The sequence below is a fragment of the Melanerpes formicivorus genome, unplaced genomic scaffold (assembly GCF_026170545.1).
Source record: "Melanerpes formicivorus ecotype bairdi unplaced genomic scaffold, bMelFor1.0.p_v2 SCAF_26, whole genome shotgun sequence".
Taxonomy (NCBI): domain Eukaryota; kingdom Metazoa; phylum Chordata; class Aves; order Piciformes; family Picidae; genus Melanerpes; species Melanerpes formicivorus.
In genome coordinates this window covers 5,065,929-5,090,253 of record NW_027142378.1, presented here as the reverse complement: position 1 = coordinate 5,090,253, position 24,325 = coordinate 5,065,929, and the positions used below count along the sequence as shown (strand labels likewise).

Genomic DNA, 24,325 nt, shown 5'->3' with positions numbered 1-24,325 from the left:
GGAGGGATTTCTGAAGGAGCCTGTGATGACCTAGTATGTTGAAATAAAAGACCCCTGGAGTGCCAGGAGCTAGTGGGTCACAGGGGCTGTGTTCTCCTGTGGAAGGCAAATGGTCTCTTGCAGCCTTGTGTCTGGTGGCAGTGAAAGCTGCGCCATGGCTGGCTGAGCTTGCACAGACCCACATTCTGTGTTACTTGAGCAGAAGGAATTTAGAAACCCTAGCTCCAGTGCTTTAAGTGATAGTAGCCTTGAGCAGTCCTTTCAGCAGAGGTGCTTTTACAAACCTATCCTTTGGCCTTTGTCCTCCTATTGTTCCTGTCTCTTCAAGACCCCAACTCCAGACATCCTTCGCTCTGCTGAAACAAAGGTTTGTGGGCCTGTGCAGTGAACTGAGTGAGGACACCAGCCCAAATAACTTCACATTTTAAGTAAGCTGGGTCAGTTCTCCAGTCTGCTTGATGGAGGAGAAGAGGAAATCACCTCATAGATTCACAGGTGGCACTGGGTTGGAAATGAGCCTCAAAGTTCATCTTGTGCACCCCCCCTGCACTCAGCAGGGATAACTCCACCTAGATCAGGCTGGCCAGGGACATATCAAGGCTGATCTTGAATGTCCCCAGGGATGGGGCCTCAACCACAGCTCTGGGCAACCTCTTCCAGTATTGTACCACTCTCATCATGCAGAACTTCCTCCTGATGTCCAACCTAAATCTGCCCTGATCCAGTTTCAAACCATTGCCTCTCATCCTATCATTCCAAGCCTTTCTGAACAGTGTCTCCTCAGCCTTCCTGTAGGTCCCTTTCAGATACTGAAATGCAGCTCTGAGGTCTCCCCAGAGCCTTCTTTGCTCCTAGCTGAACAGCCCCAATTCTCCCAGCCTTTACGCTGCTCTGTGTTCATCACATTAAGCCCATTTCCCCCTACACTTATTACTACTTGAAATACCTGCTACCACTGGGGCCACAGATACATTCAGCTTTAAGAAGCAGTTGGAAATGAGGAATCTTAAAAGTATTTAGCCCTAATACTTTTGAACAGACCCCTTCCAACACCTGCCTCCTAAGGAAGGAAATTCTTGGTTATTGTCGGCTGAGGAAGGCCAGCAAGAAAAGGAGCACACCACTGTTTTCTGGTTAGTCCCTGGCATTCCTGTAGCTAGGACAATTATACCTTTATTGGAAAGAAGACACATAAGGGGGGAAAAAGGAATGAATAGATGAAGATTTCATCTTTTTTTTATGTAGATTGGTGTGTCTTCTGTGTGCAGTTGCTCAAAAGGCAGATGGCTGAGAGTGCTCTGTCAGATGGTTTGTAATCCTGTTTAGGTAGGAACTGGATGTAGCTGTTATAAAACAGAAGTATGTAAACCTTGCTAAGAGTGAAAATGAGAGAGACAAGAAAGAAAAGTTTGATTGAAAAGGGCCCTTTTAAACCTTGTTTTAGTGGAAAAATGCTTGATGCTGTTAAGTGTTACATAAAAAAACACCCAAAACAAACCCTCCCAGACCAACCAGCCAAAACAACAACAAAACCCCACCAAAAATCAAAACAAAGCCCCCAAACCCAAACAAAACCTGGTCTTGCTTTCCAAGTAATAATGTTTACAGCAAGTCTCAGCGAATGCTACAGTTGATGTAACTTTCCAAGAGATCCTGCTGCCTCTGTCATAAAGATTGATTTGACTTCTTGGTGTTAGCCACCTTAGGACTGTCAGAACTCTATCAGATCTCTTTCAGGAAGTTGGAAGAGTTTTCAGAGCTTAGCAATTCATTTTGAAGGCAAAACATTCCCATTTGGAAGCTGGTTTTGTGTGAGTTAAGCTATAATTTTACACTCATTCCTTTCTGATTATTTCAGACCTGGAAATACTTTCTCCTACTAGTTTCTTTGAGGTCCAAAATCAACATCAGGGAAGTAGGGCAAAACATTTTCCTTATTTTTGAATTTGTAGCCCTGCTGACCTGTGGTTCTGAGGGTGTGCTTCACTTGGAGGATAGAGTTGGTAATTAGCTTTGGGTGGTTTTGTTCATGTTGATCCAGTTCAGAACAATGTAGGCAGAAGTGAGGACGACAGTTGTGTGATGGTGTCTTGGTGATACTTGTTACAGAGAGGGACACCAGCTGCTTTGTCTTCAGACTTTCCACTTCGCTGTCAGTTTGTGAACTCAGTATTTATCTCATAATTGCCTCCTTTCATATTCTCTCAGATTTTCATTTATTAATGCTTTATGTACTCCTAAAGTTCCTCCTTACAGTGCCTTTATCTTATTTACCATTGTGGGTCCTTGGCTTCTTTCTTTCTATTTGATTGCATTGGGTTGGAAGGGACCCTCAAAGGTCATCTTGTCCAACCCCCCTGCACTCAGCAGGGACACCTCCAACTACATCAGGCTGCCCAGAGCTACACCAAGTCTGATCTTGAATGTTTTCAGGGACACTATAGTCCCTTCTAAACAGTCCCTCCCTAGCCTTCCTGTAGGTCTCCTTCAGATATTGAAATATATCTCTAAGGTCTCCCCAGAACCTTCTGTTTTCCAGGCTGCATGGCCCCGATTCTTTCAGTCTGTCTCTGTAGGAGAGGTGCTCCAGCCCTCTGATCATCTTTTTGGCCCTCCTCTGGACTCATTCCAGCAGGTCCATGTCTCTCTTGTGTTAGTAACCCCACAGCTGGACACAACACTGCAGGTAAGGTCTCACTAGAGCAGAGTGGCAGAATCTTCTCTCCATCTCCAGCCATGCCACTTTTCATGTGGCCCTGACTGCCATTGGCCTTCTGGGCTGCAAGTGCCCATTGCTGGCTCATGTCCAGCTTCTCACCCACCAACACCCTCAAGTTCTTTCCTGCAGGGCTGCTCTTAATCTCACCATCCCCCAGCCAGTACTGATGTTGAGGGTTTCCAGAACCTAGATGCAGGACCTTGCACTTTGACTTACTGATCCTGCTAATCAGAGCACTGGTGAACCTCCCACATGGGGACAGGCTGAGAGAGTTGGGGGCTGTTCAGCTTGCAGAAAAGGCTCCAGGGGAGACCTAAGAGCAGCCTCCCAGTACCAAAAGGGAGCCTACAAGAAAGTTGGGGAGGGACCTTTTACAAGGGCTTGTAGTGATAGGTCAAGAGGGAATGGATTGGAGTTTGAGGAGGGCACATTTAGACTGGAGATTAGGAAGTAATTGTTTCCAGTGGGGGTGGTGAGACACTGGAATAGCTTGCCCAGGGAGGTTGTGGATGCCCCCTCCCAGGAAATGTTCAAGGCCAGGTTGGATGAGGCCTTGAGCAACCTGATCTAGTGGAAGGTGTCCCTACCTTTGGCAGAGGGCTGGAATCAGATGATCTTTAGGGTACCTTCCAATTCAGACTGTTCTATGAATTCTATGAAATAACCCTGTCTGCAGTGAAGCTTTTCTACAGTATTTGCCTGTTCCATTTCCAGAAGATTTGGTGTGTTGTTAAAGAAGCTGCCTCATGTTACTCTTTAATAGCACCAAGATACTAATACATTTTAACTTCTTACATGACAAAAAGTAGGTCACTTCATGTCCTGCAAATTATAGAGTAGTGCTTACAAAGCAGATGCTTATGTAAGGTCACTCTGGTTCAGTAATGGAAGACTTCATGGTAAGGGTCAGGGAAGCAAAGACCTTGTGGGGCTTTATCTGCAGAGTTGTATTAAACTCTCTATTGACTCAGGTGCTGTGATGTTTATGCTGTTCAGTGGTCCTTTATTAGCTCTTGAGGAGCAGCCTTTCAGTATTTCCTTCTGCAGCAGCAAGCTGTGATATTACTGCCACTGCAACTCTGGAGTTTTCAGTCAGATTCAGTGTGCACAGTCACAGAATCACAGAACTGTCAGGGTTGGAAGGGACCTCAGAGATCATCCAGTTCCAAGTCCCCTGGCATGAGCAGGGACACCTCACACTAGATTAGGTTCAAGTCCAGGAAAGGTGCATTGGAAAGGTACAAAATTAAACCACTGGTTTGAACAGAAGGGGGGAAAAAGGAATGGAGAGGCTGAAATCTGTTTTGGTAATGTTTTTGTCTTTCTCATAGGAAATCTTTTGATTTAGTCTGGATGTTAGGAAGAAATTCTTTCTGGTGAGGATGGTGAGACACTGGGACATGCTGCCTAGGGGGGTTGTGGGAACCCACTCCCTGGAAGTGCTCAAAGGCTGATTGGATGAGGCCTTGAGCAGCCTGGGCTAATGGGACATGTCCCTGCCCCTGGCAGGGGATTTGGAACTGGGTGATCTTTAAGGTCTCCTCCAACCTTAACTGTTCAATGATTCTATGAATGTTTGATTCCCCACTCTTGAGTAAAAATTTCACTTTGTGTTTTACTCAGACTTTTCCTGAAGCAGATCAGATAGAACAGGTGTCCAAAGAAAGTTTTGGATTAACTCTGTTTATGCATCATGTGAATAAATCGTTTGTAGCTGTAACTGGTCTGCTAGTTTAAGTTTTAAACTGCTCTTCCCTGCTGTACAAAAATGGCTTTTCAGTTTGGTTTCCTGAGAGAGGAGAGCAATGCTTGAGTCTCAGCCAGCCAGTAGTCAAGTCTTGTAAGTTCAGATGTCAGTCAAAGCATCAAAACTAACTAAAAGTACTGGTTATGCGAGTTCTGGAGTGCACTTTCTGCAGCATTACCTACAGCCAAGGACTTACTGTCAGGCTCCTGTTAGCCATTAGGTGCACAATAGACAGCTAACTCTACTTGAAGAGGCAAGCAACAATGAGATTAACACTTGGGCAAAGGACTGAAAATAGCAACTTTGATCCTCTACCCACAAGCTATTGAAATGGAGGAGGATGCTAGACAGAAACACATGGAGGAGAAGGAAAGAAGGCATGAGTGGCTTCAGAGGCCTGGGGAGGGGAGCTTTGTGCTTTTTAATACTCCTAAATAGCTGTTTGTTTAAAGGTAGTATTCTCTGACTTCCTTTAAAAAATTCAAGTTCAGCTCCAGGTTTCACTCTTTGTTTGAATCACTCTTTAAGACAAACACTTGTAGAGCAGGTTGCTCAAGGCCTCCTCCAACCTGGCCTTGAACACCTCCAGGGAGGGGGCATCCATGACCTTCCTGGGCAACCTGTTCCAGTGCCTCAACACTCTCACTGGAAAGAATTTCTTCCTAATCTCCAGTCAAAGTCTGCCCTCCTCAAGCTTCAGTGCATTCCCTACCATCCTGTCCCTATAAACCCTTGTAAAAGGTCCTTTCCCGCCTTTCTTGTAGCTCCCTTTAGGTACTGGAAGGGGCCAGTTGTGGGTGAGAAACTGAAGGAGAGTGTTGCAATGAGTATTAATCTATATAATTTTCAATGTAGTTCTGATACCTGAAAGGATCCTACAGGATGTCTGGAGAGGGACTTTTCCTAAGGATGTCTAGAGACAGGACAAGGGGGAATGCTTTTAAGCTGAGGGAGAGTAGGTTTATATTGGATCTCAGAAAGAAGCTCTTCAGTATGAGGGCGGTGAGACACTGGAACAGGTTGCCTAGAGAAGTTGTGGATGTCTCCTCCCTGGAGGTGTTTAAATGAAGCATTGGGCAATCAAGTCCAGTTGAGAGGCATCTCTACCCTTGGCAGGGGTGTTGGAGTAGATGATCTCTGAGTTCCTTTCCAACCTAGGCCATTCTTTGTTTCTGTGGAATAGAACGCCACATTTGCAGTGTAAAAGATCATGATCAACCTGGAGCAAGCAAGAGAGATTATCCTAACTGTGGTGTTACTGTTTCAGGACTAGTAGGTTCTTTGCTCTCTGCTGTTCTACTTTTTCCTTACTGGGAAGGAATCTTCTTTGCCATTAGCATTTAACCTATATACTCTTAATTTAGGGTACAGTTAAGCAGAAGACATGTTTGGAAAAGCCATGCTTTTGTCTGCTGCTCTTCCGTACCTCCCCCCTGCCTCCCTTTCTCTTTCTCTTTTATTTCTTTGAAGGGGGTAGATATCCTTACCAACACTGCCTTCCATTAAAGAAAGAGGAAACACAAATATCTGTGTCACTGCTGAGTAAAGCTTTATTGGGCGAAGGAGGGAGAAAGGAAAGCATCTGTGCAGCACATTAAATGGCTGTATAGCAGTGTTGTGTTCTGAAGCACTCTTCTTCCTGCTGGGCAGTCAGTGAAATCTAGAGACAGACTAGCCTAGGGGAAGAACAGTAAAATATATAGGGTAAAACAGTGCTGCTTCCCATCTTGCAAGAGCTAGGGCAAGTGCTGGATGTATTTCTTCTGTTGGAAATAGCATTGCTTTTCTTCCCAATGTAGGCCATTTATTTGATTGATTTTTTTTTTTAGCCTCCAGGGTTTACTTTGCAGCTTTGTATCTTATCTTTGTTTTGTTGCCCACATAACTTCAGGAACAATTACCAATATTTTAATTCTTTTTTTTTTTTGGGGTAATGTCTTCCCTATTCCTTTGTATTTTATGTGCCTTAGAAGAATGGAGCAAACACTTTAGTGTGTTTCTTCCCCCCTCCTCCCCTTTAATATATTTTTACAGCTTTGTGGTGATTTTTATTGCCAATGAAATACATGGATGGGAGAGGGATAAGATCAACCTTTTATTAAGACTCTATATCCTTCCTTTAGCACAATGAAAAGCATCCAGTGATCATAGAATGGTCTGGGTTGGAAGGGACCCCAAAGGTCATCTAGTCCAAGTAGCAGAGGCATCTTCCTCTAGATCATATTTCCCAGAGCCTTGTCAATCCAGGGATGGGGCCTCAAATACCTCCCTGGGCAGTCCGTTCCAGTATTCCACCACCCTCAAGATAAAGAACATATTTCTAACATCCAATCTAAATCTGCTCTGATTTCAGAGCATTGCCCTTCATCCTGTCACTGCAGGCCTTTGGAAACAGTCTCTCTGCAGCCTTCTTGTAGGCTTCCTTCAGGTACGGGAAGGCTGCTTTTAGGTGTTCCTGGAGCCTTCTCTTCTTCAGCCTGATCTGGTGATCTCAGAACTCTGTCCTGCACAGACCTCCCTTTCCCTCGCCTCCCATAGCTCTTGGTGTATTTCTATCTGTGTATTTATTCCCAGAGAAAGATGGAAAAGGACTGGAGAAGAATTGCTGTGGGATTCAGTCTGGAATGAGCAGGCTGGTTTGTCCCTTCATCAGCCCCAGAAATTTTCTAGCAATTTGCAGCTAGCAGCTCACTGAGCTAAGGCTCAAAGCACTTAAAAATATCCCAGATAATTAAAAACCATCCACATGTCTTACAGAGACACTCTTCTGTAAAAAAATACATGAAAACCCAGGGAGGTTGTGGCTGCTACCTCCCTGGAGGTGTTCAGGGTTGAATGAGGCCTTGAGCAGCCTGGGTCAGTGGGAGGTGTCCCTGCCCGTGGCATGGGGGTTGGAACAAGGTGATCTTTATGGTCCCTTCCTACCTAAAACATTCCATGAATCTGTGAAAACTTGTTGAATTGTCCATACAGCTTCCCAGTGAACACTATTCTGTGAGCTGCTTTCTTAGGATCATCAATACATTAAAGAAAGTTTAAAAAAAAAAAAAGGAATAGGATGCCCAGAGAGGTGGTGGAGTGACCATTCCTGGAGGTGTTCAAGGAACGTGTGAATGTGGCACTGTGGGACGTGGTTTAATGGCCATGGTGGTGTTAAGTTGAAGGTTGGACTCAATGATCTTAGAGGCCTTTTCCAACTGAAACAGTTCTGTGATTTTTATGAAGAAAAATAAAAAGGAAAAATGTTTGACTCTCATTGCCAAAACCAATCAAGTCCTGGATTTGTTCCTGAAATTACCACACAGAATGGTCTGGGTTGGAAGGGACCTCCAAAGGTCATCTAGTCCAAGCCCTCTGTGTAAGGTGTACTGAAATGCAGAGAGCAGCTATCTAAAATGAGAATCACAAAGGAAGAGTGGAGTAGAGCAGAACACAATAGAATTAACCAGGTTGAAAAGACCTTCGAGATCATGGAGTCCAACCTATCACTGAACACCATCTAATCAACTGAACCATGGCACCAAGTGCCTCATCCAGTCTCCTCTTGAGCACCTCCAGTGATGGTGATTCCACCACCTTCCTGGGCAGCACATTCCAATGACAAATAACTCTTACTGTGAAGAACTTCTTCCTAACATCCAGCCTAAACCTCCCCTGGCACAGCTTGAGACCGTGTCCTCTTGTTCTGTTGGTGTTTGCCTGGGAGAAGAGACCAACCCCCCACCTGTCTACAACGTCCCTTTAGGTAGTTGTAGAGAACAATAAGGTCTCCCCTGAGCCTCCTCTTCTCCAGGCTAAGAACACATTTATCTGCCTACACATGCATTCAGGTTATCCAGTACAGGTAGTAATTTACAGTCCAACAGCTGGGCATATTCTGGATTCTCATTAGCCTCTTCCTTCAGGATTTCTCTGACAGATGGCACTCACAGATGGACACAACATTCTTAAGGAGCTTACTCTTTCTACTCCCTTACCCGCCGGTAACTCAGGATACTATTAGAAATGTAAAAGCTTTGACATGAATTAGCCTTACTTAGCAGCCCTTAATTTTTTAATCTTCAGAGTATGCTGCAGGGGTAGTGGTTGTAGAGTTCTTAATCTGTTTACTTAAGTTCTTAGAAGCCAAAATGGAATTCCAATAAAGTTGAGATGGTAAAACAAGGGAAATACACAGGTTTTGGAATTGTCTTGATTAAGACCTTTTGTTCCTATCTTTTAGAGGAAAGCTGTAAATGATATGTGAAAGAGTAACCAGAAACAGCTCTGTCAGCTGAAGTTCACAGAGTTCAAACAACCCTCTTGGTATTCCATGGTGATTGGATTGAAATCTTAAGTGAATAAACTTAATATTTAAAGCTGACTGCTCAATGAAACTTGTTTCTACAACCAGCAGCTGGATTTGGGATTTATTTATTTTTGAGTTAGCATTGAAAGTAGCATCTAATAGACTGCCACACACACAAAAAGAGCAAACTGTCTTCCAGATCTGGAATAGACTTCTAGGACAGTTACTTGTCTGTTGTGAACTTAGGTGGTGGTGTTTCTCAATGCTCAGGCAGCTATGGGCTTGAAGGCCAAGGCCGTGACTCCCTCAAGTGTTGACTGAAATGGAGGTTTTCTCTGAATGCTTTTGGTGTGGAGTTTCTGTTGAGGAATGTGAAGCCATAAGCAGAATGATCCCATCCAAAAAAAGCATTGTGACAGCTGGGCAGGTTAGAGGTGAAAATAGTGAGTGCCCTCTGCCAGGTATTTGTAGCTCATTAGGAAACTAGAAGAACACCAGATGGAGGTAGAGAAATCAAATCAGGGTTGGTGGGGTGTTTTCTGTTTGTTTATTTTTAAATACTCTATAAACTCAAGATTTCCAGCTCTTCCTTCACAAATAGTACAGAACCCACTGTGGCAAAACTTCTGGTTCACAACCATTTCCAACTGCTCTTTGTTCTTTGGTTTTTTTCCTTCAGGGTCTCTCTGGGAAAGGTGGCTTGTGAGCTGAGCAGCCCACTCCCCACCATTGTATTAAGAAATTCTTTACAGTGAGAATGGTGAGACACTGGAACAGGGTGCCCAGGGAGGTTGTGGATGCTCTCTCCCTAGAGGTGTTCAAGGCCAGGTTAGGTGAGGCCTTGAGCAACCTGCTTGAGTGGGAGGTGTTCCTACCCATGGCAAGGGGCTTGGGACTGGGTAGTCTTTAAGGTCCCTTACAACTTAAACAATCTTATAATTCTGTGATTTTTCTTTATTAATAGAGTCATAGAATCACAGAATAGTTTGGTTTGGAAGGGACTTCCAAAGGTCATCTAGTCCTGCTCTCCTGCAGTTAGCAAGGACATCCTCCATTAGATCAGGTTGCCCAGACCCTTGTGAAGCCTAACCTTGAATATCTCCAGAGATACCTGTTCCAGTGTTTGAGCACCCTCATGGTGCAGAACTTGTTCCTGACAGCCAATCTAAATCTTCTCTTCTCTCATTTCAAACCATTGCCCCTCACGCTATCACTGCAGGCCTTTGTAAACAATCCCTCTTCAGCTTTCTTGTAGCCCACTTCAGCCCTGGTAGACAGCAGGATGACTGTGAGCCGGCAATGTGCCCTTGTGTCCAAGAAGGCCAGTGGCATTCTGGGGTGGATTAGAAGCTCCAGAGAGGTTCTCTTCCCCCTGTACTCTGCCCTGGTGAGGCTGCAGCTGGACTATTGTGTCCAGTTCTGGGCCCCTCAGTCCCTTACCAAGAAGAATTTTTCAATTTACCTATTTTTTATTATTTATTTTTTTCTAAAGAAGGGGGCAAATAGATATAGGCAACTTAAAAAAAATGACAGAATCACAGAATGGTTTGGGTTGGAAGGGACCTTAAAGATCTTCTAGTTCCACCCCCCCTGCCATGGGCGAGGACACCTTCCGCTAGCCCAGGTTGCTCAAGGCCTCATCCAACCTTGCCTTGAACACCTCCAGGGAGGGGGCATCCACAGCCTCCCTGGGCAACCTGTTCCAGTGTCTCACCACCCACACTGTAAAGAAGTTCTCTTTGGATTAGAACCATTAGAGTATTTGAGATCCATTACTTGAAAGCAAATCCACATGCACAAAGGCCATTTTACTAAGGTAAATGAATCCTAGGACATTAAACTATGATGTGGTGGAACATATATTTGTAAGCCAGGAACTGCACTCAGTTGAAGTGTTCAGGAATGAATATCAGTGCCTGAACAAACTCAAGATGTATATATGTTGGCTGATGTACTCATTCCCTGTTGTTTGTTATGATTTCCTTTATTAGCATTTGAAATTCCTAAGGACCATTGTATACCACAAGTTAAATACTGTGTTATGTCCTGAATATTTGGCTGAGTGCAGAAAGAAAGGATGTAAAGGACTGGGAGAGGACTTGGAGAGGTCAGCTAATACTTTTCTTCTGCTGCAAGGCAAGACCAACCCGTAGCTGAACCATTCTTGACAGATGTTTGTCTAACCAGTTCTTAAAAAACCACAGAGCTGGAGATGGTGAAATTTCCCTCAGCAATTTGTTCTGATGTCCTCCTGTTGTTGTTATGAGAGTGTTCTCTAGTGTCTCACTACCTATCTTCCACTGGGATTTAAATTCATCATTTTGTGTGCTGTCCACATTCAGTGTGGATAAAAATGGGTCTCAGTCAGTTTTATCAGAGTACCTTAGGTCTGTGGTGCAAGTTCTCTGCAGTGAAAGAGGAATGTGGTTCCCTTATTTTTAATGGACACAAGTTTTTTCTCACAAGGCATTAGAAAAGTCCACTTGATGGAACAGATAGCTTAAAACCATGTAAGTTGAGATTCATTACCTCATTCTGTAGGTGTTGTAGCACATTTACTGCATCTAGGACATGGAAGTTGGGTTTCTCTATTGTCTTTCAACTAGTTTTGTGATGTTACTAAGGATAAAACTTGGTTAGGATCATAGAATGGTTTAGGTTGGAAGGGACTCAGTTCCAACACCCTGCCATGGTCAAGGACACCTCCCACTAGACCAGGTGGCTCAAGGCCTCATCCAGCCTGGTCTTTAACACCTCCAGAGAGAAGGCATCCACAGCCTCCCTGGGCAACCTGCTCCAGCATTTCACCACCCTCATTGTCAAGAATTTCTTCCTAATCTCCAGGTCTAAATCTTCCTTCCTCACGCTTAAGACCATTGCCCCTTGTCCTGTCACAAGAAGCCCTTGGAAAAAGTCCCTTCCTGCTTTTCTTGTAGGCCCCCTTCAGGTACTGAAAAACGGCTCTAAGGTCTCCCTGGAGCTTTCTCTTTTCCAGGCTCATCTGGTCAATATTTCCAGTACAAATAGGAAGTGCACATGCTGGTCAGTAAATAATGACTGCACCATAGATCTAGGACCTTTATTGCTTTGGTCTGGTTGCCCTCTCCTAGTAATTGCTGATTTTATTGAGATTTAGATGCATGCCCTGCTGCTGCGAGCAGTGAGATTCTTTTGGTAGTGGTGAATTACTGGGTGTTCCTGGAACAACACACACACCATGATTTATTGTAAAGAGTTAGTGAGAAAACAGGACACTCTTGCAGTAGTAAGATACTGTTGAAGGAAAAAAAAAGAAGTTGAACTTTTTTGTGGTGATTCTAAAATAAGATTGCTGATAGCATTGATTTTATCCACATAGTTGCTTTGCTTAGAAGCAACTGGAGACATCACTTTTGCCAAACTAGGGTCTTGATTAAGGATGATCCTGTGTTCTGAAGGAACTCCAGGCATACTGGAGTAGGGTCTTGGTTGTATTTTTTGCTGTAGGTAACCATTTTGTGAAGCCTGAACCTGGCAGAAGATACCATTTCTTGTTCTGAGTGGTTAATTTTAGTGTTCAGTCTTGACTTCAAGGCTACTACAGCTTTTGCAGCTGCAAGCTTTTAATTTGTAATTTTAATTTTGTTTACTGTACAAACATGATGCAACTGTTTGGGTGCTATGTAAATCATAAGGTTGTGATGAGGCTGCAGCTGGAATATTGTGTCCAGGCTCCTCAGTTCAGGAAGGACCTCAGGGAATTGCTTGAAAGAGTCCAGCACAGAGCCACAAAGATGCTGAATGAAGGCAGTGGAACATCTCCCTGCTGAGGAAAGGCTGAGGGAGCTGGGGCTCTTTAGCTTGGAGCAGAGGAACCCAAGGGGTGACCTCATCCATGTTTACAAAGATGTGCAGGGCAGTGTCAGGAGGACAGAGCCAGGCTCTGCTCAGTGATGTCCAATGATAGGACAAGGGGCAGTGGGTGCAAGCTGGAGCAGAGGAGGTTCCACATGAAAACTTTTTCACTGTGAGGGTGGCAGAATCCTGGAACAGGCTGCCCAGAAATGTGGAGTCTCCTTCCCTGGAGACATTCCAAACTTGCCTGGATGTGTTCCTGTGTGACCTGCCCTGTGTGATCCTGTTCTGGCAGGGGGTTTAGACTCCTTGATCTTTTGAGGTTCCTTCCTACCCCTAACATTCTGTGATTCTGTAATTCCTTGCATTCTATTGAAATAAGCACTTTTTTGGATTCTACCCAGAAGTGGAGGAGTGATAAGAGGCACAGCTAATGAGGCCCAGCATATCCCAGTTTTCTCATGCTGCTATCTTGTGCAGCCTATCTTCTTGGGATTAGTGAGGAATAACTGCCCCCTGCCCAAATCCCATGTGGCTCAGTGTGGCTGGCCTTTCTGCCAGAAGGAGCCTATTCCTAGTTTTTCTACAAATAAACTGTAGTTGGCAGAATGTGGCAACTTTGATAAAACCCAGTACACTGTGATGGAAAGTAGAAATAAGCTCCTGGCCATCAATGTCCATAGGTTTAACTTGGAGGGGGGGAGAAGGAAGCATCATTTGAGTGGCATTCTTGATGGGAGTTCAGCAGCTGTCTCACTCTGCATATCTAAAGCAGGCTGTCAGTATGTCATTGCTTGAGTATCTTAATAAAAACTTCACAGGCACCAAATTTCCTTTCACTGGAGTGCTGCCAAAACCAAATGCTTTTTTGTCATGGATGTGGCATTTCTGAAGAGGAGAGAAGTGGAGCATGGAAGAAAAGTCTTCCTGAAGCAACAGAAGGGAGTGCAATGAGCAGTTGGCCAAACTTCTGTCCTGACTAAGGATAGTCTTGTGTTTTGAAGGAATTCTGTATAAAAACTCCAGGCATTCTGGCAGTAGGGTCCTGGGGTTTGGTTGGTTGGGGTTTTATTTTGAGTAGGTAACCTGTCAAAGGATAACCTCTCTTGTTCTACGAGTGGATAATTGTGAAATCGTAGAATCATAGAATTGTCAGGGCTGGAAGGGACCTCTAGGATCATCCAGTTCCATCCCCCCTGCCACAGTCGGGCACACCTCACACTACATCAGGTTGCTCACAGCCACATCCAGCCTGGCCTTAAAAACCTCCAAGTTTGAGGCTTCCACCGCCTCCCTGGGCAACCTGTTCAAGTGTCTCACCACCCTTATGGGGAAGAACTTCTTCCTAACATCCAATTGGAATCTACCCAGTTCTTTTTTTTTCCATTCCCCCCAGTCCTATCACTCCCTGACACCCTCAAAAGTCCCTTCCCAGCTTTCTTGTAGGCCTCCTTCAGATACTGGAAGGCCACAATAAGGTCTCCTTGGAGCCTTCTCCAGTCTGAATAGCCCCAACTCTCTCAGTCTGTCCTCATAGGAGAGGTGCTCCAGCCCTCTAATCATCCTTGTGGCCCTTCTCTGGACTGATGTCTGCTTTTAACCTTTTGATTTATAATTTTGGGGAATGCTCTTGCATGTATGATGAGAAAATAATTTGCTCTGAAATCTTCAATTAATAACCAATTGCCTGGATCAATGTCTCGGTGCCAGCAGTTACACCTGAAACTGATTTGATGTTATTCATTTTTTTAATCTGGTGCTATTTTAATTAGCATTGTTAGCATTAAAAATAAAAGTGAAAAAACCCAAACAAAAAACCAAACCCACAACTCTTCATTTGGAGATCTCACAGGAAAAAACAAATTCAGTGTAAGCTGTTCATTTTGTTCTTGACTCTTCAAGGATAGCAAGTGACCTGCTCAGGAAAATTAATTACTTTCCATGCCTTTTAATGTTAACATTAGAAATAAACATTTGTTTTGCAGATTAACCTTTTCTTATCCAATGGGCTAAAGTAAACTGATAGCTCACCTATCAAATTGTTCCTTTGGCCAACGGCATCCTGGGCTTCATCAGAAGATGCGTGGCCAGCAGATCAGTTGAGGTGATTCTGTCACCTTGCTCTGGTGAGCCCTGACCTGGAATTCTGTGTCCAGGCCTGGAGCCCTCAATACAGGAAGAACATGGACCTGATGGATTGAGTCCAGAGGAGGGCAGAGGGCTGGAACACCTCTGCTATGAAGAGAGGCTGAGGGAGCTGTGGTTTTTCAGCCTGGAGAAGAGAAGGCTCCAGGGACACCTAATAGCAGCCTTCAAGTACTTGAAGGGGGGGGCTACAAGAAGGATGGAGAGAGACTGTTTACAGAGGCCTGTAGTGATAGAAGGAAGGGCAATGGCTTCAAACTAGAGAAGAGCAGATTTAGGTTGGATGTTAGGAATGAGCTCTTCACCATGAGGGCAGTGGAACACTGGAACAGGTTGCCCAGGGAGATGGTTGTGGTCCCATCCTTGGAGATACTCAAGGTGAGGCTTGACAGGGCTCTGGGCATCCTGATCTAGTTGGGGATGTCTCTGCTTAGTACAGGGAGTTGGACTAGATGACCTTCAGAGATTCCTTTCCAACCCAAACCATTCCATGATCACTAAGTCTTCCCTCTTCAAGCTTCAATCCATTCCCTCTTGTCTTATCACTACAAGCTCATGTAAAAAGTCCCTCCACAGCTTTCTTGTAGCCCCCTTCAGATTTTGAAATGTAATAATAAGGTCTCCCTGGGCCCTTCTTTTCTCCATACTGAAGAGCCCAAGTCTTTCAGCCTGTCCCCAAAGGAGAGGTTCTCTAGCCCTGTGATCATCTTCATGGCCTTCTCTGGACCTGCTCCAGCAGTTCAGCGTCCCTCTTATGCTGAGGGGACCAACTGCAGCTCATGACTGCTCCTTACTCATTTTGTTGCAATGCTTGCCTAACATCACTCTTTTTCATACATCTTTTGATACATCTTCCTTTTTGATTGTCTGGTCTGGTCCCCTGCCTCCACGAGGCTGTCTATGAGACAAAAATAACTGATGATTCTTCTTAAACCTGCTGCTTCCTGTGCTGTAGACCTGAGGAACTCCATGTGGTCTGGCAAATAACTGAAGAGCATTGTCTGTCTTTGAATCATTGAATCCTAGATGAACCTCAGGAACAGATATGCTTTGAAACCATAAAATGGCAAGATATTTTAAGTTGGAAAAAGCTTAAGGAGGTTGTCCAGGGAGGTGGGTGGGGTTCAATCCCTGGAGATATTCAAGGTGAGGCTCGACGGGGCTCTGGGCAACCTGATCTAGTTGAGGATGTCCCTGCTGACTGCAGAGGGGGTTGGACTGGATGACCTTTGGAGGTGCCTTCCAACCAAAACTATTCTGTGATTCTGTGGTTCTATTAAAAATAAATAAATTAAAAACAACAGAATTATAGGATTGTTTAGGTTGGAATGGACCTTAAAGATCATCTGGTTCCAAACCCCCTGTCATAGGCAGGAACACCCAGGTTGCTCAAGGCCTCATCCAACCTGGCTTTGAACACCTCCAGGCAGGCAGCATCTACAACCTCCCTGGGCAACCTGTTCCAGTGTCTCAGCACCCTCACTGTAAAGGTCTCATTCTGTGATTCTGTGACTAGTCCAAATTTCAATCTGTGGGACCTCACAACTCCTGAAGTTTTGCTTAGCATTGGAAATAGATCCAGGGGGGGAAAAAATACATTCACGTGTACTAAAAATTCCTTTTAGTTGGCTTTCCAGCTGGAATGTGCTATGGATTTAGCATGTCTCAGAGGGAATACGTTTGCCTGAGTCTTACTGAACAAATGAAAAGCTACTCTGGCTCATTAACAGAGAAATCCAAATGAATGGCAGTAATCCAGGTATCTGCTGTAGTCCTGTTTCAGAATGTTGTTTATATTAACACAGTTAGTGTGTATAGTGTTGGAGTTTTTAATTATGGCTTAAGAAAGCAAACTGTTTTAAAGAGAGGTGAGTGAAGTCATCTGGGTAAACATGCCACTCTGAAGAGCAACTCCCAAATTAAACCAAGAAGCATTATGAAAAATGATTCATTAAAGGCTTTTCACTTTTTTTCCCCTCAGAAGCCTCCATACTCCTTTGCTGTTGCAGTTTCCAGTGACACTCAGACTGTTTATTTCTCTTGCATTCTCCACATGAACAGAAGCAAATAACCAAAGTATGCAAAACAAACACCAAGAGCATCACTTTCCCTAAGTTGCTGTGCAGTGCTGATTGCCTCCATGAGTCAGGACCAGTTCAGCTCCCAACCTGATTCTGTGTTGGAGCCACGGCTTAAACGTTTTTAAAGAGAGTTACTCAGTCCAGACTTCTCTCTCCTTTCATACCTTTATATCAGCCATTAAAGAAAAAGGGGGTGCAAACCAGCAGTCTGCTCAGCTCACATCCTTGCACAGAATCAGAATCATTGCACTTGGAAAACACCTTCAAGATCACCAAGTCCCTTACGTAACTCACCAGGACCCCCACTACACCATATCCCTGAGCACCATATCTAAATGACTTTTAAAGACATCCAGGGCTGGTGATTCAGCCACTTCCCTGGGCAACCTGTTCCACTCTTTGAGAACCCTTTAGCTGGAGAAATTTTTCCTAATGTCAAACCTAAACCTTCCTCTTGTCCTCCCAGTTGTGACTTCTGAGAAGAGATGAACCCCCACCTCTCTACACCCTCCTTTGAGGGAGTTGTTGAGATTGAGATCTCAGCTTCCTTTTCTCATAGAATGGTCTGGGTTGGAAGGGACATCCCAGGGTCATACAGTCCAACACCACCCCACCCCCCCGCGCCCGCAGCCAGCAGGACATCCTCTACTAGATCAGGTTCCTCAGAGCTTTGTTGATCCTGACCTTGAACATGTCCGGAACTGGGGCCTCAACTACCTCCCTAGACAACCTGTTGCAGTGTTCCACTACCCTCATGATAAATAACTCTTTCCTAACATCCAACCTAAATCTACTCTAATTGCAAACCATTGCCCCTTGTCTTATTACTGCAGACCTTTGTAAACAGTCCCTACCATCCTTCTTGTAGCCCTCTTCATGTACTGGAAGGCTGATATTAGGTGTCCCTGGAGCCTTCTCTTCTCCAGGCTGAACAACCCCAGCTCCCTCTTTCCCTCTCTGCATCCAGGCTCTGCTCAGTGATGTCCAATGGTAGGCCAAGGGGCAGTGGGTGCAAGCTGGAGCAGAAGAGGTTCCACAGGAACAGAATGGAAAACTTTTTCACATTGAGGGTGTCAGAGCCCTGGAGCAGGCTGCCCAGAGGAGTTGTGGCGTCTCCTTCTCTGGGTACATTCCAAATCTGCCTGGATGTCTTCCTGCATGACCTACCCTAGGTGATCCTACTCTGGTAGGGGGTTGGACTGGATGATCTGTGATCATGATTGTATGTGAAATGGTGTTCTTTTCTTTCCTTGCTCTAAAAGTTATTCTGATGAACTTATTATTGAGCCTTAGAAACTTTGCTTTGAAAGAAATACTTTTTTTTTCCCCTTCTGGGTGCTTTCAGTGTTGCTTACAGGTTAATCTTTGTGCAGTGTTGAGAGCCCAGTGAGAGTTTTTCATGTTTTGTGCTGTTTTGTGAGGTTAAATGGGAGAGGCTGGTATGATGATGGTGATTATTAGTATTACTTATTATTATTATTGTTAGTTCTCTTGGGAGTATATTAAAAGATAGAACATGGATAAATGGAGCCTCAGGGGTGACTCAATGTTTTTGTTTACTTTGAACTAGGTCCAGCATCTAAGAGGAACTTTATTTTAGGTGCATGTTTTCACAGAGTGTTTTAAACCGAAGTTCAAATTCCAGAGGTCTCAGTAGGATGTGTTTGTTTTCATTGCACCCTGGGGTGCAGCAGGGAAAGTGTGTCCAGCAGATCTAGGGTGGTTTTCCCACTCTGTTCTGTGCTGGTGAAATTACACCTGGTAGAGAGTGTCCAGTTGTGGGCTCCCCAGTTCAAGAGAGACAGGAATATACTGGAGAGAGTCCAACAGAGAGCTAAGAGGATGCTTAAGGGACTTGAACATCTCTTTTGTGAAGAAGGGCTGAGAAATCTGGGGCTGTTCAGTCTGGAGAAGAGAAGACTGAGAGGGGATCTGAACAAAACCCACCTGGATGTGTTCCTGTGTGACCTGCTTTAGGTGATCCTGCTCTGGGAGGGGGATTGGACTGGGTGATGTTTCAAGGTCCCTTCTAACTCCTACAGTTCTGTGATTCTGTGACCTACATGATCAGCTGAGATGTCTGTGAGAGAAAAATTCTGAAGACACTAAATGTTGAAATGTTAATTATTTTAGAGGTCCCTTGAACTTCATTCTTTAGAAAAATCGAGATGCATAAGGGATGCATTTGGAGTTGTACCTCACTAGAATTCTTTAGGCTATTTGAAAGTCATTTGCACAGAAGTTCAGAGCAAGTAAGATTCTTCTGTCTGGCTGTGGATTTGCTCACCCAATGCCTACTAAAATCAACAGACATTACATGATTTGATCCAGCCTCTGCCATGGAACATCCCTGGTGCAGCTGTCACTCTCTGAGTGACTGTGTTCCACCTGCTGATCTATTGCTGGTTTGATGCTAAGTGTAGCAGACTGTATGCTATGCACTGTCTTTCTGTACTAATTCAGAACTGTCTTTTTAATTGCAGGGATATTAAACCAGACAACATCTTGATGGATATGAATGGACATATTCGGTTAGCAGATTTTGGTTCATGTCTGAAACTGATGGAAGATGGAACGGTAAATTCCAAAGCATGATACCTATTCCTGAATGCCCTTTTTGCAGGCCTTTGCTTGCCACTAAAATCTGTGTTATTGAAGAGAAAAGGTGCCTTGTGGCAAGTGAAGTGGATTTGCAATGGTATTGGGATGTAACTCACCTTAGTTCAAAAGATGGCTGCTCGCTGCTTGGATTTATGTTGGTAGATTATTTATATGGTGCATTAAAAGCTTTCTAGGTGCATGGAGTCAGCTCTGAATAAGTAGAGAAGTTACAGTATCTTCACTGTAAAGAATTTCTTCCTAATCTCCTGTCCAAATCTGCCCTCCTCAAACTTCAATCCACTCCCTCTTGTCCTATCACTACAAGCCCTTGTGTAAAGTCCCTTTCCAGCCCCCTTCAGGCACTGGAGATGTTTCTTGATGAACTATGAACCTCTTCAGTTTTGAGCTCTGAGTAGTAATCATTATTGAAAATGCAAGCTTTAGTAGAAACAGGACAAGATACTGAATTATGATCAGGTGCTAACTGTGCTATATTGAAACTTGCACAGTATCTATTAGGCTTGACTAGAATATGATTACTCTGTGCTAATCCTGTCCCTGAGTGTTAAAATGTTGAACTGGACAGGCTGGAGAGGTGAGCGGAGGAGAATCTCATGAGGTTCCATAAGACAAAGTGCAAGGTCCCGCACCTAGGTCAGGGCAACCCTCAATATCCATCCGGGCTGGGGGATGTTGAAATTGAGAGTAGCCCTGCAGAAAAGTACTTGGGGGTGCTGGTGGGTGAGAAGCTGGACATGATAGGACAAGGGGAAATTGATTTACATTGAAGGAGAATTGGTTTACATTGGATCTTAGGAAGAAATTCTTTACTATGAGGTTGGCAAGACTTTGGAATGGATTGTCCAGAGAGGTTGTGGATGCCCCCTCCCTGGAGATGTTCAAGGCGAGGTCGAATTTTAGTCTGGAAAAGAGAAGACTTAGAGGGGATTTAATACATGTTTATCAATATCTGAGGGCTGGGGGTCAGGAGGGAGGGGACAGGCTCCGCTTAGTTGCACCCTGTGATAGGACAAGGAGCAAAGGACGTGGGTTGCAGCACAGGAGGTTCCACCTTGACACAAGGGGGAACATCTTTACTGTAAGGGTCACAGAGCACTGCCACAGGCTCCCCAGAGAGGTTGTGGAGTCTCCTTCTCTGGTGACTTTCAAGGCCTGCCTGGATGCACTCCTCTGTGATGTGAGCTAGATTGTATGGTCCTGCTGTGGCGCAGGGGGGTTGGACTCGATGATCTCTTTGGGTTCCTTCCAACCCCTGACATCCTGTGATCCTGTGAATTAGGACCTTGAGTCACTTGGTCTAGTTGAGAGGCATCCCTGCCCCTGGCAGGGAGGTTGGATTAGATGACCTCTAATGTCTCTTTTGGCCTAAGCTGTGTTGTATGATTCTGTGTTTCAGTTGTGATTGTTATAAGCAGAACACTAGGCTGGACTTACATGTATGTGCACATGTGCCATGAACAAGGGTGTCTGTAAGGATGGAAATTGATCTGAGTCCTGGAAATGTTTAACTTCTGCAGGTCCAGTCTTCAGTGGCAGTTGGAACTCCCGACTACATCTCTCCAGAAATCTTGCAGGCCATGGAAGATGGGAAAGGGAAGTATGGGCCCGAGTGTGACTGGTGGTCCCTAGGCGTTTGCATGTATGAAATGCTTTATGGAGAAACGCCCTTTTATGCTGAGTCCTTGGTGGAGACCTATGGGAAAATAATGAACCACAAAGTTAGTGCACTTTCTGTCTCTCTCTAAGCTAATTTTTAAGAGGGTAACTTGGGAAAAAAAAAATAGAGGAAAAAAGGGTAACTTACTTAAAAATGAGGCTTTATGTACTAATTATCTTAACTCTCCTAAATGGAGGGCACAAAATAATGATCCCACGTAGCCAGTTTGTGGCTGTGGGTTGCAAGTGGCTTTGCTTTGGGGGCAAAGCATTTCAAAACTAAGAGCTGTGGGAATGTGGCTGTTGGGCCACTCTATGGAGCAAAGCTTGCCTACATTGCATCATTCCTTCTGCATTGCTTTCTTCTGGTGGATGCCTTGGTTGGCTTATTCAAAAGGTGCTTAAATGTTCTTCCGAATGGAGGTGTCTGTAAAAATTCAACAGCGTAAGAGAAGTTCAAATGAAGAAGGAAAACAAGGAGACAACAAAAGTGTCAATAGTTTGTCTCCTGGAGAAGTGTTTCTCCTAGAAAACTTACTGCATATATTTGAGAACTGGAGTTTTAGCGGGGTGATTTTTCACATAAAATGCAGAGTGGATTTCTCCCCACTTTTTCTTGGTAATAAATTATTTCCTCTTATTTTAATCTTTAAGGAGAGGTTTCAGTTTCCTGCTCAAGTGACGGATGTCTCTGAGAGTGCGAAGGACCTCATCCGAAGGCTCATTTGTAGCAGAGAGCACCGACTTGGACAGAATGGTATAGAAGACTTTAAGAACCATCCCTTTTTTGCTGGCATTGACTGGGACAACATTAGAAACTGTGAGGCACCTTACATCCCAGAAGTCAGCAGCCCCACTGATACATCAAACTTTGATGTGGATGATGATTGCTTAAAAAATTCTGTAAGTATGGAAGGAACAAATCTGCTTTTGCAGTATGCTTGCTAACAGAACACATGGAGCACCTCTGCTCTGAGGATAGGCTGAGAGAGCTGGGGTTGTTCAGCCTGCAGAAAAAAGAGAAGTTAGATGTTAGAGCAGTCTTCCCATACCTGAGGAGGGCTCCAGGAGAGCTGGGGAAAGACTTCTTACAAGGGCTTGAAGTGATAGGATGAGGCACAATGGCTTTTGAGCTGGAGGAGGCCAGATTTAGGCTGGATACTAGGAAGAACTCTTTATACAGTGAGGGTGTTGAGACACTGGAACAGGTTGCCCAGGCAGGTCATGGAAGCCCCCTCCCTGGAGGTGTTCATGGCCAGGTTGGGTGAGGCCTTGAGCAAACTGGCCTAGTGGAACATGTCCCTGCCCATGGCAGGGGAGTTGGAACTGGATGACCTTTATGTCGCTTCCAGTGCAAACCATTCTTCAAATCTGTGAAATTATTTCAGCCTGAGGAGAAGCTCAGAGGGATGTTGTGGTTTGTATGTCTGGCAGGAAGAAGAGTCAGTAAGGGAGAAGTGGTCAAAGCACGAATGGGGATAGAAGACCCTCCTTGAGATACTGATTTGTAGCCAATCTCTGAGGTTCTCTATACACAAAGATAGCTCACTCAGAAGTGGAGTTGGTAAATCTACAGGCAAGCAGCCTTACTGAGTAAAAAGGAGAGAGGATGGTAGGAGGGAATCAAAGGTGATGTTCTTTGTGCTAAGAGCTTCTCTTCTCTGCCCTGGTGAGACCACACCTGGAATACTGTGTCCAGTTTTGGGCTCCCCAGTTCAAGAGAGACAGGCATCTGCTGGATTGAATCCAATGGTGAGCTACAAGGATGCCTGGGGGACTTGAAAATCTCTTCTATGAAGAAAGTCTGAGTGACCTGGGGCTGTTTAGTCTGGAAAAGAGAAGGCTGAGAGGGCATGTGATCAATGTCTATAAATATCTGAGGGGTGGGTGTCAGGTTAAGGGTGCCAAGCTCTTTTCAGTGACAGGACAAGGAGCAACAGGTACAAGCTGGACACAGGAGGTTCCACTTCAGCATGTAAAGACACTTCTTTATGATGAGGGTGCCAGAGCCCTGGAGCAGGCTGCCCAGAGAGGTTGTGCAGTCTCCTTCTCTGGAGATCTTCAAAACCCACCTGGATGCATTCCTGCGTGACCTGCCCTAGGTGATCCTGCTCTGGCAGAGGGGTCAGACTGGACAGTCTCCAGAGGTGCCTTCCACCCCCTAACATGCTGTGCTTCTCTGTCTTCCAAAACATATAATACTGTACTTTCCTCCAACACTAGCCTGTTTAATGAGAGAAGTGTTTTTATACCAGCATGCTTTGTTTTGGTGTAGTGCTTGCTGCTGGAAAGAAATTTAGGTGCTGCTATTTGGGCTTCAGATCAGAGTGACTCAGAGTGTAGTTAATGTGATATTGTCACTAGCATATGGTCAACCTCAAAAGTCTTTTTCTTTCAAGTGCAGCAGGATATTACTTACTCAACTCTCCTGTTATTTTTTTTTCCAGGAAACAATGCCTCCACCATCACACACTGCATTTTCTGGCCATCATTTACCATTTGTGGGTTTCACATATACAAGTAGTTGGTAAGTTGAGCATTCCAAAAATCATCTGTAAGAGAGTTACAGGGGATCTTAAGTTTCTGTGTCTGATACCAACTTCAAACAGATACCAGAGAATGTGGTTTATAGAGGAAATTACTAGGGCATAATCTAAAATCCTTTCTGTCCAAAAGAATGAACTCTCTGCAGTAAAACTTGACATGAATTTCACAGTCCACCACCTGTGCTCAGAGGAGTTTTGTTGAGAGAGGTGGTTTCCACACAATGTAGGAAGTTAACTGCATGTGATCAAGTTAAGATCAGATATGTGGACCCAGGGAGACCTTAGCTTATTAGACTTTAAATACTTCTTTTTTTCCCCTAGTCCTTTCACACTCTTTTGAGTCTGAAAAGGTGTTAAAAAAAACCCAAACAAACAACTTTCAATGATACTTCATATTCCTGTGGAAGTTCATCTATGGTCCTTGTTCACTGGTGAAAACAAACAAATTAATAATGTTTGCAACCATTTGGAAAGCCAGCCCTGTGTTTCTGCAAACACCTGTGCTGAATGCTGGTTATGTGACAGGTCACTCAAGGTGAGACTCTACAGGGTTCTGGGCAACCTGATCTAGTGGAGGATGCTCCTGCTGACTGCGGAGGGGGTTGGTCTAGATGACCTGTGGAGGTCCCTGCCAACCCAGACCATTCTGTGTGATTATTTGCATGAATAGCAGCATATGTACAGGAG

General features: G+C 44.6%; 1 protein-coding gene across 4 annotated transcripts in view; it reads left to right on the top strand.

Moving 5' to 3' along the window:
- The window catches only part of CDC42BPA (CDC42 binding protein kinase alpha), a 184,200-nt gene that overhangs the window by 87,390 nt on the left and 72,485 nt on the right, over positions 1–24,325 (top strand). For all 4 annotated transcript variants that reach the window (XM_068153459.1, XM_068153461.1, XM_068153460.1 and 1 more), the window contains exons 7-10: positions 19,298–19,391; positions 20,954–21,154; positions 21,747–21,995; positions 23,540–23,619. In XM_068153459.1, coding sequence (XP_068009560.1) covers positions 19,298–19,391; positions 20,954–21,154; positions 21,747–21,995; positions 23,540–23,619 — 624 coding nt within the window. The remainder of the gene's footprint in view (positions 1–19,297; positions 19,392–20,953; positions 21,155–21,746; positions 21,996–23,539; positions 23,620–24,325) is intronic.